The sequence below is a fragment of the Oryx dammah genome, unplaced genomic scaffold (genome assembly GCF_014754425.2).
Source record: "Oryx dammah isolate SB20612 unplaced genomic scaffold, SCBI_Odam_1.1 HiC_scaffold_29, whole genome shotgun sequence".
Classification (NCBI taxonomy): domain Eukaryota; kingdom Metazoa; phylum Chordata; class Mammalia; order Artiodactyla; family Bovidae; genus Oryx; species Oryx dammah.
In genome coordinates, this window is record NW_024070213.1 from 15,696,054 (window position 1) to 15,711,647 (window position 15,594).

General features: G+C 51.6%; 1 protein-coding gene across 1 annotated transcript in view; it reads right to left on the bottom strand.

The window, feature by feature from the left end:
• The window catches only part of VWF (von Willebrand factor), a 124,152-nt gene that overhangs the window by 90,196 nt on the left and 18,362 nt on the right, over nucleotides 1-15,594 (bottom strand). The window contains exons 7-8 of the mRNA XM_040234946.1: nucleotides 2,040-2,256; nucleotides 521-643 (exon numbers count right to left, since the gene is read on the bottom strand). Of these exons, the coding sequence (XP_040090880.1) occupies nucleotides 521-643; nucleotides 2,040-2,256 (340 nt within the window). The remainder of the gene's footprint in view (nucleotides 1-520; nucleotides 644-2,039; nucleotides 2,257-15,594) is intronic.

Sequence of the window (15,594 nt, forward strand, 5' to 3'; positions counted from 1 at the left end):
CATGGAGGCAAACGTTTCATTTAAAGTCTTCCAGTAGGCAAGTCACGAGTGGAAACACACAGGACTCACTCTCAGTAATTAACCAGGACTTTTCACCAAAGCTCACGAGGTCTCTCCTGGAAGAGACTCTTTTCCAGCTGAGCTCACATGGCCAACCCAGGAGAGAGTTTAGACTGTCCTTCTCCCAGACCATGCCCTGACTCTTAACCGAGGAAACACTGCAGCTCAGATAGAGCCATGAGCCATCCTATCCGCCAAACAAAGTCACTGTTGGAGCCCAGATCACCCTACCCCCCAGACATACATGCGCTTTCGTGGATCTGGTACAACAGGAAAACATAAACCAAAAATAAATGCCAACTTAATTCTGGCCACTCTGTACAAAGACTTTTAAAAAAGTAAATAAAGGGCCTCTGAATTCAGCGATGGGGAATAAACACAAGCAGCCTTCATCTGGCTTCTCCGAGCCAAGGGCACTGGCGAGGTCTCAGGTTTGTAAATAAAGTGGGACGTCTGTTACCAGGGCAGCTGCAGCCATCCACACACTGCTCCCGACACACTTCGGTGATACTCAGGCTCCGGCAGGTCCTGTGGCATGGGGACACACACTCCTTGTACTCCATGCCCGCGGGGCAGTCCGGTCCTGAAATGGAAAACCCGGGAGTCTCCCTGGAGCCAGTCCCCTCCAGGCAGCATCTCACAGGCCAAGAGGTGCTCAGAGCCCTTGAGGCCCCTTTGTCTGGCCCCTCTGTCTTCAGTGCCCCACAGGCCATCTCCACTTCAGTGGCACCCCAGGGGTCAGTGTCACCTCCCAGGCGATCCGCTGACCACTCCTGCCCTGAAGGGGCATCTTCCACCTTGTGGGGCCTGGTTAAGACTCAGCAGGGGCACCTGGCACCACCACGCTCCCCCTCAGACTCCTGATCCCCACGAACAACTGGCCACTCGCTTGCTTCTCTGCTCTGTCCTTTTCTCCTAAACCCCTCTCTGGGGGATGCCAAATGCCTCCAGGCTGAAAATGCAAGGCCCCCAAGGCCACACAAGCCAGAAATGAGGTCTTCCATCCCATCCCTCTTCTGAGGGCTCCTCTTCCTCAAGAACTTGGGCTCGGGATTTCCCTGGTGTCCAGTGATTAGGGCTTCACCCTCCAATGCAGGGGGCGTAGGTCTGATCCCTGGTCAGGGAGCTAAGGTCTCACATGGCCAAAATAAAATAAAATAAAACAGAAGGAATATTGTAACAAATTCAATAAAGACTTTAAAAATGGTCCACATCAAAAAGATTTTTTGAAAAAAGAAAGAGATTGGGTTCAATCAGACACCCCACCCAGAAATGGGCACACAGCATCTTCCAGGCTAGGGGATGGTCATTCCTAACTATGTCCACTGAGTAGCAGGACAGCCCTCGGAGCTCATCACTGTGCGTGTGTGTGGTGTAAACATTCGGGCTGCCTGCCCTGCACCATCAGCCAGTGTGATCTACGGGAAGCCTGCGGGGGGCAGGGCAGGGGAAGGAGGAGGAGGTTGCCTGCAAGTGACTGCAGCTGCTCCTAGTTCTTCACGATAATTGGGAGTCGTGACTATCACGATGACTAGAGACCCAGTGAGATTAGACAACTGGGTTCGGGGGAGGGATGGAGAGTACCAGCCAGAGGAGAGAAGGGAGGCAATGACAGTCAGGGACTTGAGAAAAGCCTGCCAGGATGCCGAGATCCCCGCCCTGCTCCTGGTCAGTTTCAGACTTGAACGGATGAGACCCCCAGCAGAGCTGGGGAACAGCTTTTGAGTCCACGAGGAAGCGGAGGAAGCGGGGAGGCCGGGCCTGACAACAGAGGCAGGAGAAGCGATGTGGGGACTTGGCCAGGGGGACTTTTCAAACCTCCTTGAAGCCGTTAGGGAGGGGACTCGCTCTGTGAGCAGGGGACGGGGGCAGGAGCCGCGCGGGAACCGGGGCCTCGGTCAGCATCGGCTACTTGGGGTGGGACACCCAGGACAGGCCCCGCCCACCCCGGCGGGAGGTGGGATCCCGCGCAGACTCACTGCAGGGGCTGTGGTCCGCCCAGCCGTACAGCAGCATCCCTTGCTGGGCGCAGGCGCGGGTGTACTCCAGGAGCACAGGGCAAGGGCAGCGCAGCCCCTGGGGGCATGCGCACAGCATCCGCTCACACAGGGCCACGAAAGGCTCGGGGTCCACCAGGGCGTGGCAGCGGGCGAACACGGAGGCCGTCTTCAGAAGCTGGCACTGCTCCCACAGGCCCTGCGGGAAGGAGAGGCCACCTAGGAAGGCTGCCACCCACACGGCCGGGTGTCCCCTGACCTCGGGGCTTGGAGACCTGCCACGCCCGGAAATCCAAGACCGCTCTCTCACACCCAGGAGGTGCTTGTCCACGTCTGTCAGACGAAACAGTCCAGCAGTTCGTGGAACTCTGTCGGACCCCTGTTTGGTGGGGCGCCCCCAGGCCAGGGCAGCCTTGTGAACTGAGCCCTGGAAATGCAGGTGCCAGGGGCCTGGACCGCAGGGGCAGACAGTGTCCTCTGAAGGGCAAGGGTAAAGAGGTTCTGTGAGTGAAAGGAGCAGAACTTTGAAGTTCTTATGGAAATCCACCGGAGGCTGTGAGGGTCCCAGTGAGGAAGGCCAGGCATCTGATCCGCACCCACCTGGTCACCTCCCCTCCCTGAGCTTGGTTCCTCCATCAGAGATGAGGTTTACAAAGCAGACCCTCCAGGCTTCATCCCCAGAGACTTAAACTCCATGTGTCAGGGATGAAGCTGAGCAAACATTTCCAAGATGGTTCCTGGGATGGACCAGACTGGACCGGTTCCCATCAGCAAAAACATGCCTGGACTCTACAGAGTGTCCCAGGGGTGCTGCCAGTTTAGGGATATTCCTAGGCTTTATCACTGTTGACAACCTAAACCCCGTGACACAAGCAGGTTTGGAACTGTTCTCACTAATGACTCCTGGACACGTTAGTATAAACACCCCTCCCCGTAAGTCGTATTTGTGAGCATCTTCACATTCTGCATTTTGGTAATTTTTCTCAGTAACATGCATGCCAAGTCTCTTCGGTCGTGTCTGACTCTGTGCGACCCTATGGACTACAGCCCGCCAGGCTCCACTGTCCCTGGGATTCTCCAGGGAAGAATACTAGAGTGGGTTGCCATTTCCTCCTCCAGGGGATCTTCCCAACCCAGGGATCGAACCCACGTCTCAGGTCCACCTGCGTTGGCAAGCAGGTTCTTTACCACTAGTGCCATATCAGAGATGTTAAATCATGAAAAAAAAAAAGCGTTGGTAATTTTTAAACTCGTGTTTTTGTTTTTCACAATTTAACGTTTCTGAAATCAGAGCACATCTTAAAATCAATGTCACACTTTGTCTTTAATTTGACATGAGGCAGTATTGTTGCTACAGCTGATGCCTACAGGGTACACAATATCCTTCCTGTACAGGCATGTTCTCAGAGTGAAGGGAAGCCAGCTGTTGATGGAAGGACTTCAGCTAAAATGAAGGAAGTACAAGAAGAGCGAGAGGAGTCCTGGAGGGTCAATCAGAGCAAATCCGCATTCATAAAGGGGATGGTGAAAAAAAGCAAACAAGTGACCAGTTTTCAGGAGAGAGAATTCCAATCTGCTCTAAGTGTACAAGGTCAATCAGGACAAGGCTGGTTCTGATCAAGGAGCTAGCCCCGTGGTCTCTAGAGGAATAGAAATCTGACCCAGTGCTTCTTCCCACCTAGGGGAAGCCCCAGGGTCATGTGGTGGTCCCGGGGAAATGTGTGTCCTGTCCACAGTGCCCTTCCCTTGCCTGACTTGCACAGTTTGCCATCAGAACCAGGGCCCTGATCGCCACAGGCCCCTGGGAGGACCCAGGGAGCTCCAAGGCCAGCTGGCCCAAGCAGTTGGGCGTAACTGGTTCCCTCTGCACCTGAGAAAAGCAGCAGTCACGTGGACTGCTAAATTGCAAAGCTGCAGCAAGCAGGCTTGTGCAAGGATGATTAGCAGCTCTGCAAACTGAGAGCTGTGGCTGAGAACAGCCTCCCTCCCTCCATGACCCTACCCTCCTGAGCTCTCCCCTGCACCCTCACATGGCAGAGTAAAAGCAGAGGCTTAAGTCCAGCTTTGCCCCAGTATGGCGGTGGGGATGGAGACAAAGCTCATTCTTCCATGGAAAAGGGCGTCCTGGAGTAAAACGAGACTCCAGCTGCAGACACTGCCTCACAGGTGGACACGTGGAGCAAGTGACTGATGAACAAAGATGGCCACCTTGGGCCTGTGTTGCTGAGGTGATGACATGTGCCTGTCCTTTACCACCTGAGCACTTCAGGGGAAGCTGAGGTTTCTGAAGACACCACCAGCAAGAGTCCCGCCCTGGCTCTGGTATGACATCACAGCCCCGGGCCCAGCTTCTGCCTCTTCCCTGTGCTGGCTGTGTGACCCTAGCTGCTTACCTAACCCCACCCCCTCTGTGGCTGCAATGGTAACAGCGCCTATTTGAAAAGACTATGGCAGACTATGACTGTGCCACACTATGACTTGGACCCTGAAAAGACAGAAGTCAGAGCTATGGTTTCCCAGTGGTCATGCACGGATGTGAGAGTTGGACCATACAAAAGGCTGAGCACTGAGGAACTGACGCTTTCGAATTGGGGTGTTGAAGAAGACTCTTGAGAGTCCCTTGGACAGCAAGGAGATCAAACTGGTCAATCCTAAAGGAAATCAATCCTGAATATTCATTGGAAGGACTGATGCTAAAGCTGAAGCTCTAATACTTTGGCCACCTGATAACTCATAAGAGCTGACTCATTAGAAAAGACCCTGATGCTGGGAAAGATTGAGGGCATGAGGAGAAGGGGACGACAGAGGATGAGATGGTTGCATGGCATTGCCAACTCAATGGACAAACTCCGGGAGATAGTGGAGGACAGGGGAGTCTGATGTGACGTCCATGGGGTCACAAAGAGTTGGCTGTGACTTAGCGACTGAACAACAATCTGAAAGGACAAAAGTGAAGACTGGATGGAATAATGCACGCCGGAGGCTTAGCCTAAAAAATGGTGACCCCGTTTCACCATCATCATTGTCACTGACATTGATATCCTGGCCACCAGAGAGAGCCCTTCCACTGTCCTTACTGTCATCAGGCATCTCTTCAGAATAGTGAACAGGTCGCCAGCAGGACAGAAGGATATCTTTGTCCCTTTTCCCATCTCCATCTGCCTGGGTTGTACAGGGGTGAATGGTTGCCAGGGCAACACTATCAATTCACTAGTATCTTGGGGGTTCCCTGGTCAACAGAAGGCTGCTGTTATTGATCTTTTCTTTGGGGCAGTCACAGTCCTCCAGAACAAGGTCTTTCCAGTGGGGGTGGCTGGGGGAGGACCCCACTTTTCTTTCTAGTAGACAAGTCTAAGAATCTCCATCATCACTGGCACCTGAGACTCCGGCAAGGAGGCTGAGGCTTGTGTCTGACTCTTTCCATCCTGTCCCACTGCCTGGCCCATCAGAAATGCCACTCAGGATCTTCCCTGGTGGGCCAGGGGTTAAGGCTTCACCTTCCAAGGCAGGGGGTGCAGGTTCCATCCCTGGTTGGGGAACTAAGTTCAGCTAAGCCTCATAGCCAAAACACAGAACAAGCAGTCAGTTCAGTTCAGTCGCTCAGTCATGTCTGAGCAACCCCATGAACCACAGCACGCCAGGCTTCCCTGTCCATCACCAACTCCCAGAGTCCACCCAAACCCATGTCCACTGAGTTAGTGATGCCATCCTACCATCTCGTCCTCTGTTGTCCCCTTCTCCTCCTCCCCTCAATCTTTCCCAGCATCAGGGTCTTTTCAAATGAGTCAGCTCTTCGCATCAGGTGGCCAAAGTATTGGAGTTTCAGCTTCAACATCAGTCCTTCCAATGAACACCTGGACCGATCTCCTTCAGAATGGACTGGTTGGATCTCCTTGCAGTCCAAGGGACTCTCAAGTGTATTCTCCAACACCACAGTTCAAAAGCATCAATTCTTCATTGCTCAGCTTTCTTCACAGTCCAACTTTCACATCCATACATGACCACCAGAAAAACCATAGCCTTGACTAGACGGACCTTTGTTGACAAAGTAAAGTCTCTGCTTTTTAATATGCTATCTAGGTTGGTCATAACTTTCCTTCCAAGGAGTAAGCGTCTTTTAATGTCAATATTGTGACAAGTTCAATAAAGACATTTTTTAAAAAATGTGCTATGCTTTAGTCGCTCAGTCGTGTCTAACTCTCTGCGACCCCGAGGACTGTAGCCCGTCAGGCTCCTCTGTCCACGGGGATACTCCAGGCAAGAACACTGGAGTGGGTTGCCACGCCCTCCTCCAGGCGATCTTCCCCACCAAGGGATCAAACCCAGGTCTCCCTCATTGCAAGTGGGTCCTTTACTGTTTGAGCCGCCAGAGAAGCTCTTTTAAAAAAGGTTCACATGAAAAAAAAAATGTGGAGGAGATTACTGGTCTCTTACAGGGCAGTTGAGGGCACTCTTGGGGTAGGGGCAGGAGCTTGGGCACTCGCCTACCTCTTGCCACACACACAATTTGGAACCAGAGGGGAAAAAAAAAAAAACCAAAGGCAACTCCTTGGGCTTTTCTAGTGGTGGCTCCCATTGTCTGGGCTGTAGAACAGTGGCTTCAAGCAGTCCCGGCACCATATAACCAGCTCCCAGGCACAGGGACCAGGCCCCTTGGTGGACACAGAACCAGTCAGAGGAAGGGAGAAACCCAGGAGTCCAGGCGTCCCCTCCCCCTTTCAGAGCCCAGGGTGGGGGAGCAGGGTCCAGCGTGGCTCGACTCCAGCTGGCCCACCTTCATCCCTGTTCGATGGAAAAGTGGGAACAGTACTCCAGCACATTTCCTGGGAGGTCCCTAGAGGTAGTAAATGGTTTTCAGAAAGCCTTAGCAAGAAGGGTGGGTTCTGATCACTTGCCTGCAGGAGGGAATGGATTTCTGCAGACATGGCCACCTCCCTTAGAACAGTTCCTGAGGCCTCGACCATCTGCATCTAAAACCTGCCTAGGCTTTATTTCTCAGAGAAAAGGGAAAAGCTGTCCTCTGGTCAGCCCTGGCCTGAGCTTGGTCATGAGAGTGACCACAGTGTGAAGGTCAGGGAGGATTTCCAGATGTCTGCCAGCCTTTAAAGCCCAGCTGGCCTTACCCCACAACGGTAGCACAGTGGCACAGCTGGCCTGCCTTCTGTTCCTTCCAGGATCCCCTGATCCATCTCCCGCATCCTGATTCGTCCCAGGGCACACAGCCTGATTCGTCCCGGGGTAGGGTCTGGTGAGCAGGCCTGGGTTTTCATGCCCTCATGGAACTCAAGTTATCTGTGATGTAGGTGTGCTTTGCCTGTCTCCTTGTCCACGGGAGCTGGACATAGTCATGACTGGCAGTGTTGGGTGGGTCAGGAGGACACAAGTTCCTGGGTAGCTGAGCACCCCTGCCAGGCCAGGCCCCAGGCAGGATACCTCCATGGACACAAGTCCAAGATGGAGCTACTGTGTCCTCTGAGAGCCATGGAGAGACAGGGACCAGCAGGAGGTGATCATATGGTCACTCAGCAAGCATTTAGCTGTGTGGTCAATAGAAAAGGCAAGTCTAAGTCCCATCCCCATTTGGAAGGCTGAGTCCCAGCATATGAGGGAGGCAGGGAGGCCTGACCTTCCATGGCCTGAGCCCAGCCTCCTTCTCTCGCTCACCCCTCCCCCTCCCCACGTCCTGCATTACTGATAGTTTCCTGAACACACCCTAATGTCTTGTTCAATTTCTTGCACATCTACTATGTCCAGGCACTGTGCCAGGCAAGACCCACAATAGAAAGCTAGTTAGATGCTCCCATAGGCCCCTGGGTGCATCTGCTCTGGTCTCCATTTCCGGGGCCATTTGCCCATTTCCCTGCAGGCTTTTCAAAGACAGGAGCTGTATTCCCAAGTCACGCATGAAAGTGAAAGTGTTAGTTGATCAGTCGTGTCTGACTCTTGGCGACCCCATGGACTGTAGCCCACCAGACTCCACCGTCCATGGGATTCTCCAGGCAAGAATACTGGAGTGGGTAGCCATTCCTTCCTCCAGGGGATCTTCCTGACCCAGGGATCGAAGCCAGGTCTCCCACACTACAGACCGATTCTTTATCATCTGGGCCACCAGGGAAGCCCAAGACATGCACAGCAGGCTGTACGAAAGCGCTAGATCAACAGTCACAACAATGGCAATGAGAGAGTCATACCCTCCAGTTCTCAGGGAGTTTTCAATAGACCTGCACCAGGTATTTCCATGGGGAAGGTTTATATAACGGCCTGAAGACCTGGTCTCAATATAAATGTGTCTCCCCAAGGGTGTGGCCAATCACAGCAAGAAGGAAGCTGCCTCCGAGACACCAGGGAAGAAGGTACGGTCTGAACCAGGCTCTGGACAATACACAGGACTTACTTAGGTTTCAGGCCACACCAGACAAGGCCGACGGCCAAATTCAGGCAGCAGGAGACAGAGTAATTACAGTCGAGCCAAACCCTGCGTTGCTAACAGACGCCCCAGGAAAGGCACAGCTGCCCCTGGGACACTGCTCTGATAGGTCAGTGCCTGGGCTTCTCCTAGCAGCTAATTCTGATCCTTGTCATGGTCCCAACCTTGTGGACTCTCCTTGAATCAGCTTCTGTTTTCTCCCAAGCTGGTCCTCCAGACCCTCTCTTTGTTACTCCCCGAGTAAAGCACTAGGAGGTGTCTTTCTCTGGGCATTCCATCCACCGTAGGAATTGGTGAGCAGGCCTGGGTTCCCAAGCCTGTTGCCACATGTCCTCATGGAACCCAAGCCATCCGTGACATTGGTGTGTCTCCATATGTCTCCTCGTCCGAGGGAGTGGACACAGTCATGCCCGGCAGTGTTGGGTGGGCCAGGGGGACGCAAGGAGTAGGCAGCTTCCTCTGACTGCTCATCACTCACCCAAGGCCACTGACCTATAGAGCCCCCAGCTGATGGCCCTGCAGAGTCTCCACCCTTTCCCTGCTTTAAGGACAGACAGACCACACCCCTCTCCCCTCTGTGGTGGTCTGTGTTCTCTGTAACCCAATGAATAAAGCTGTTTCAGAGACCAGCAGGTCACCCACTCCCACACAGAGGCCTGAAGACCCCTTCAAAGAACACAAACCTCAGGACTTCCCTGGTGGTCCAGAGGCTAAGACTCCACGCTCCCAGTGCAGGGGCCCGAGTTCAACCCCTGGTCAGGGAACTAGATCCTGCATGCCGCAACTGAGATCCAGCACAGCCAAATAAAAATGAGAAAATATTTTTTAAATAAAGTTAAAATTTTTCTTAAAGAACCCAAACCTCAGAGGCTAAATACAGCCTTTCTGATTTAGAAACTAAGGCAGGAGAGAATAAAGAATTCAATAGGTCAGCAGTTCTCAAAGTGTGGTCCAGGGACCCCCAACAAATTCCCAAGGTCCTTGCAGGAATCCTCAAGATCAAAACTAGTTTCATAATAACACTAAGATGTCATCTGACCTTTATGCTCTCATTCTTTTGCAAAAGCACAGTGGAATTTTCCAGAGACTACATGATGTGTGGACTCACAACAGGCTGGCTGCAGACACAAACGTGAGAACCAGCTGCTTTCTCTCAAGCCAGACAGTGAGGAGGTTTGTAGAACTGTGAGACAACACCATCCTCCTCTCAAGTTTTTTGTTTTTTGTTTTTTTTGGTTTGGAATTTATACTCATTTTTATTAAAAAGATGGTATTTGTGTTAAATTGGAGAAGGAAATGGCAAGCCACTCCAGTATCCTCGCCTGGGAAATCCCATGGATGGAGGAGCCTGGCAGGCTACAGACCATGGGGTCGCAAAGAGTCAGACATGACTTAGCAACTGAGCAAACACACATTCATGTTAAATATCATGTCTTAGTTTTAAATAAATGTATATGTTTATGATTTTTCTTTTTGATATCTAATAGGGTAAATATTCGGAGAAGGCAATGGCAACCCGCTCCAGTACTCTTGCCTGGAAAATTCCATGGACAGAGGAGCCTGGAAGGCTGCAGTCCATGGGGTCGCAAAGAGTCGGACACGACTGAGTGACTCCACTTTTACTTTTCACTTTCATGCATTGGAGAAGAAAATGGCAACCCACTCCCCGACTCCAGTGTTCTTGCCTGGAGAATCCCAGGGACAAGGGATCCTGGTGGGCTGCCATCTATGGGGTCGCACAGAGTCGGACACGACTGAATCGACTTAGCAGCAGCAGTAGCAGTAGCAGCAGGGTAAATGTTGACAGGCATAAGCCATATAAACACACACTCTGGGACTTCCTTAGTGGTTCAGTAGCTAAGACTCTGTGCTCCCAATGCAGGGGACCTGGGTTCAATCCCTGGTTATGGAACTAGATCCCATATGCCACAACTAAGAGTTTAAATTTTGCAACTAAAGGCTGCACACGCTGAAATGAAGATCGAAGATCCCACGTTCAGCAGCTAAAACCCAGCGCATCTAAATAAAAAATAAATATTATTTTTAAAAAGCAGAATCTTTGAGATCCTCAATTATTTTTAAGAGTGTAAAGCAGTCCTCAGCCAATTTAGTTTGCCAACAGCTATACTGTTGAAGGAGTCACTGAGCTGAACTCAAACTCTGATTTCACCCCACAGGCCAGGCACCTGCCACTTAGCCACAGTTCACCTGGTTTTCCACGACCCCAATGCCCCCCTCCCCGCCTTGCTTCTTATCAGTCAGATTAGAAAACAGTGTAGCCAAGTGGATATAGCACCGGTTTTAGAAAGACCGACCCCATCGCTCACAAAATGTGTGACTTCAGGAAGACCATCACCCCTCTTCAGGTACCTTTATTTCCTCACCCTTAAAAGAGGGAGATTGTGGAAGAGATGGAAAGTTGTCTGGATCTATTTCTCCCTTCTTTCTTAGAAAACTGCTGGGCACAGAGCCACTGAGAACAAAGATTTGACTTTTCAGCCTCCCTTGCAGCTGGGAGTGGTCATAAGACTCAGCTTTGCTCCCCTCGCTAACCCCAACATAAGCAGGAGGGTCGTGCGTGACTCCCAAGAAGCACCCTCCAAAGGAAGAGGGGCTTCTTTCAACCCTTCTCTTTCTATGACTGGGATGTGGTCATGATGTCTGGTGCTCAAGCTGCCATTTGGGGCCATGAGGCCGAGGACAACAGGGAAACGAGACCGAAGGACCCTTCACCCAACACCATGGCATCAGTACTGGACATCCCACTCTGAACTCCTTCTCAGTGAGAGAGACAGGCACTGCTCTACCTTGAAAGCTGTTTCTACTTTAGCTATCCTGGCATAGCAGGACCTAGTCTTAACTGAGATAGCAATGCCTGCCTTCAACTTTCCTGCAAAATAGAACTGAAAGACATAACACAGGGAGTGCAATCAACTGCTTGTAACTATTCTCCTTGCCTGCTGTCAGTACTAGCCGAACAGCTCGAAGATGGCTTCTCCTCAGCTCACTGCTAAACTATTCTGGCAGGGAGACCAAAGAGGGTCAGCTAATTCACCTCCAGCATCTCCCTGGCTCCGATGCCCAGCATTAGCTACTTCTCCCTTCCTGCATCTCTCGTCTGTGGTGCCAGAGGCTGGCGAGAGCGCGCCAGCCCCGGTCCATCAAGCCATGACCTCACCCTGCCTGGGTGGGTGTGCAGACCCAATTGGAGAACAACTTAATCACATTTTCAGTTCATTAAAAAGCACCAGGCCTCCTCCCTGGAGATGCTAAGCCAGTTGGAGGGAGAAGGAGAGAAAAGTTCATCTCCCCAAGGGCAGATGGGGTGGGGGCAGTGGGGATCGAGGAGATAAAAAACAGGAGTGAGAGATCTGGAGCTTAGCTCTTGTATTGGTTCTGGAACTGTTGACAAAGGAGCAGGGGTGGGGGGCATTCCTAGGTCTGGAGTGAACAAAGGGGAAACTAACAGATAAAGTGCAGGATTGTTCAGCCCAGCCCTGAAGTGGGTGTTCAGTGGCTGTCCCCTGGGGAGGTCTGGAGGCGCCTAGACCTGAAGTGGTCCAAAGCAGTGGGTTCAGGAATTCACCCCCAAGGAAGGGCCCAGTTTCTTATTGTTCAGCCTGCCAGGCTAAGTGGGGGAGGGTTGCTGATTCTATTTATAACTTCTGCCTGGCTTGGGATTCCCTCCCACATTCCAAGATCTGGCTCAAAAGACCCCATGAAACTGGCTGATAGATTTCCACTGAACGGATGTTTTCTGTGAAGCTGGAGATTCCTCTCTCTGAGATAGTCAGAGTACAGCCTTCATGAGAAGTAAGATAACTGGATATGTCCCTGAAGTCCCCAGTGCCAAGGGAGATGGCTACAGAACCCTCCAAAGGACCTATCTCCCGCTCTGTGCTCCTGGGCAGCATCTGAGCAGGGGTCAGGGCAGAACCAGCTAGCTGGGAGGACAAAGGCCTGGCATCATCCCCGGGTTCCCAGTTTGGGGTCTGTCCAAGCTCTGGATCTGGAACAGCTCCACCCACCCTGCTCCGAGTCAGAAAAGGTCATCAGCTCTGGGATACGAACTGTTGCACAACATGCCCCTTAACTAACTCGGGAGGGCATTCACATGGTCCTCTTTCATGGCTGTTCACTGTCTCCTCTGTGTCTTGTCCCTGAGTGAGATTGCAAATACAACCTCAATAAAAAACATCTCAGTAAATACGTGCCATCAGGCCCCTGCAGCTTCTTATCCTTGCCAGGAGAGGAGGAAGGGAAAGAAAGCCACTTGGGGAAAGTCTCAGGAATGTGTGTGTGTGTGTGTCTATGTGTATATACATGTGTGTGTGCATATGTGTGTGTGTCTTTGTATGTGCATGTATCTAAGTGCATATGTGTACATATAGGTGTAAACTGTGTGTGTGTGTGTGTGTGTGTGTGTGCGCCTATGTGTAAACTAAGCTTTAGTTTTCCACTAAACTAAAGCATCCGTTTAGTGGAAATCTATCAGCCAGTTTCATGGGATCTTTTGAGCCAGATCTTGGCATATGGGGGAAATGTGCCGGGTTAGGGATGCAGCAATGGCAATGGCGCCCCACTCCAATACTCTCGCCTGGAAAATCCCATGGACAGAGGAGCCAGCCTACCAGTAGGCTGCAGTCCATGGGGCCACTAAGAGTCAGACACGACTGAGCAACTTCACTTTCACTTTTCATTTTTATGCATTGGAGAAGGAAATGGCAACCCACTCCAGTATTCTTGCCTGGAGAATCCCAGGGACGGGGGAGCCTGGTGGGCTGCCGTCTATGGGGTCGCACAGAGTCAGACACGACTGAAGCGGCTTAGCAGCAGCAGCAGGGATGCATTTGCATCTGCTTAATTTAAGGGTAGCTTCCCTGGTGTGGCTCAGGTAAAGAATCTATCTGCAATGCAGAAGGCAAGGGAGACTCAGGTTCAACCCCTGGGTGGGGAAGATCCCCTGGAGGAGGAAATGACAACCCACTCCAATATTCTTGCCTGGGAAATTTCATGGACAGAAGAGCCTGGCGGGCTACAGTTCATGGGGTTGCAGAGAGTCAGACACGACTGAGCAACTGAACACACACACACAATTTAAGGAAAAACTTGAAACCCAGTGGCAGCCCCTGAACTCTGCCACGAGGCTAGACCTCCAAAGGCAGAATGGCCAGCATCACTGTCCCACCACCACCAGCAGCCCCAGGGCTCCCTGCCCCTCCTGCCTCCCTGCACTCAGATGGGTGAGGGGATTTGCCGGAAAGGGAAAGGGTGCTTATTTTCTCAGTGGTCAGTATCGGGCAGAACTTTGCTGGTCTTCAGAGGGGAGACTGAGCTGCAGAACAGGGGTGCAACTACGTGAGGACACAGCAAAGCTCTAGAAACTGCAGATTTTGGCAAAGTTGGCAAAGTCTCCAAAATAAATCCTCACTCCTTAACCTCTGGATGACTTGAGACAGCAGTTCTCATACCACAGAAAGGGGAATGTGTGTGTGTGTGTGTACACCTGTGTGTATGTGTGTGCATATGTGTGTATGTGTATTTATAGGCGTATATCGTGTATGTGTGTGTATGTGTATATGTGTGTCTTTGAGTGTGTTGCGTATGTGTATGTATATATGTATTCGTGTGTATGTGTATATGTTTGTGTACTGTATGTGTGTATGCATGTGTATATATAGGTGTGGACGTGTACTGTGTGTGCATATGAGTGTGTGTGTGTATACATGTGTATAAATAGGCATGTATATGTGTGCATAAGTGAAGTGAATGAAGTCGCTCAGTCGTGTCCGACTCTTTGCGACCCTGTGGACTGTAGCCTACCAGGCTTCTCCGTCCATGGGGTTCTCCAGGCTTGTGTTCAAAACCCAACTCAGATCTACTCATCGCTGGGACCAAGTGGTGGGCCCGTCTGCAGAGCCAGGTCAGGTCCCCGATAACTAACTCCTCCAGGGTTCCTGGATTACAAGAATCTCTTCTTGAGATATACTGACCTTCCCTAAACCAGACTCTCCGGGATCAGTTGCTCTCTCTTAAGAATCACAACTATTCTACCAATCAAACAAACGTAACAAAATTCATCCCAATCTCCAAGAAAAGTCTATTCTAGGCCATGAATGCAGGAGGCCAGGAGAGGAAGCAAGGATGCCAGGAGTGGACGTGGCCAATAAGCCCTCAGCTCTGCCAGGGAACTGAGTCCCTCCGCCACCAGGTCACCTCCCTCCAGGCCTGTGAGCTTCCTCCCAGAGCAGCTGCGGGCAGAAATAGGAGAAAGAGCTGGGTAGGCACTTTGCAAATAAAAGGCGTGGGCAATATTTCATGCAGGGAACTGTTATGGTCATTCAAAAGTAAACATGAGTGTTTACAAATGTTAGCTCCAGCGCAGACAGGTGACTTCTTAGGGGAAGAGGCTTTACAGGTGAATGGTGGGCTCTTCAGAGGAGGAGGCAAGGGGGAGAAGATGTGCAGACACGAACAGCAACAGAACAAAAGAAATAAGGATTGTGTTCACTCACACACACACAAAACGCTAAAATCGGAACCAGTGGAAAACAGGCAATCTGGGACTGTTAGGTAACTGACGGGAGCACCACTGGACGCGAAGGAGTAAGATTTGGAGAAAGCAGACTGCAGGGATCTTGCTTCCCCAGTATTCAGCGCCACTGAGGGGGCTTCCCTTGTGGTTCAAGACGGTAAAGAATCTGCCTGCAGTGCAGGAGACCCGGATTTGATCCCTGGGTCAGGAAGATCCCCTGGAGAAAAGAATGTCGACCCATTCCGGTATTCTTACCTGGAGAATTCCACAGACAGATGAGTCTGGCAGGCTACAGCCCATGGGGTCACAACAAGTCGGACACGACTAAGCGACTGCTGCTGCTGCTGCTGCTAAGTCGCTTCAGTCGTGTCCAACTCTGTGCGACCCCATAGACGGCAGCCCACCAGGTTCCTCCGTCCCTGGGATTCTCCAGGCAAAAACACTGGAGTGGGTTGCCATTTCCTTCTCCATTCATGAAAGTGAAAGTGAAGTCACTCATTCGTGTCCAACTCTTAGCAACCCCATGGACTGTAGCCCACCAGGCTCCTCCCATCCATGGGATTTTCCAGGCAAGA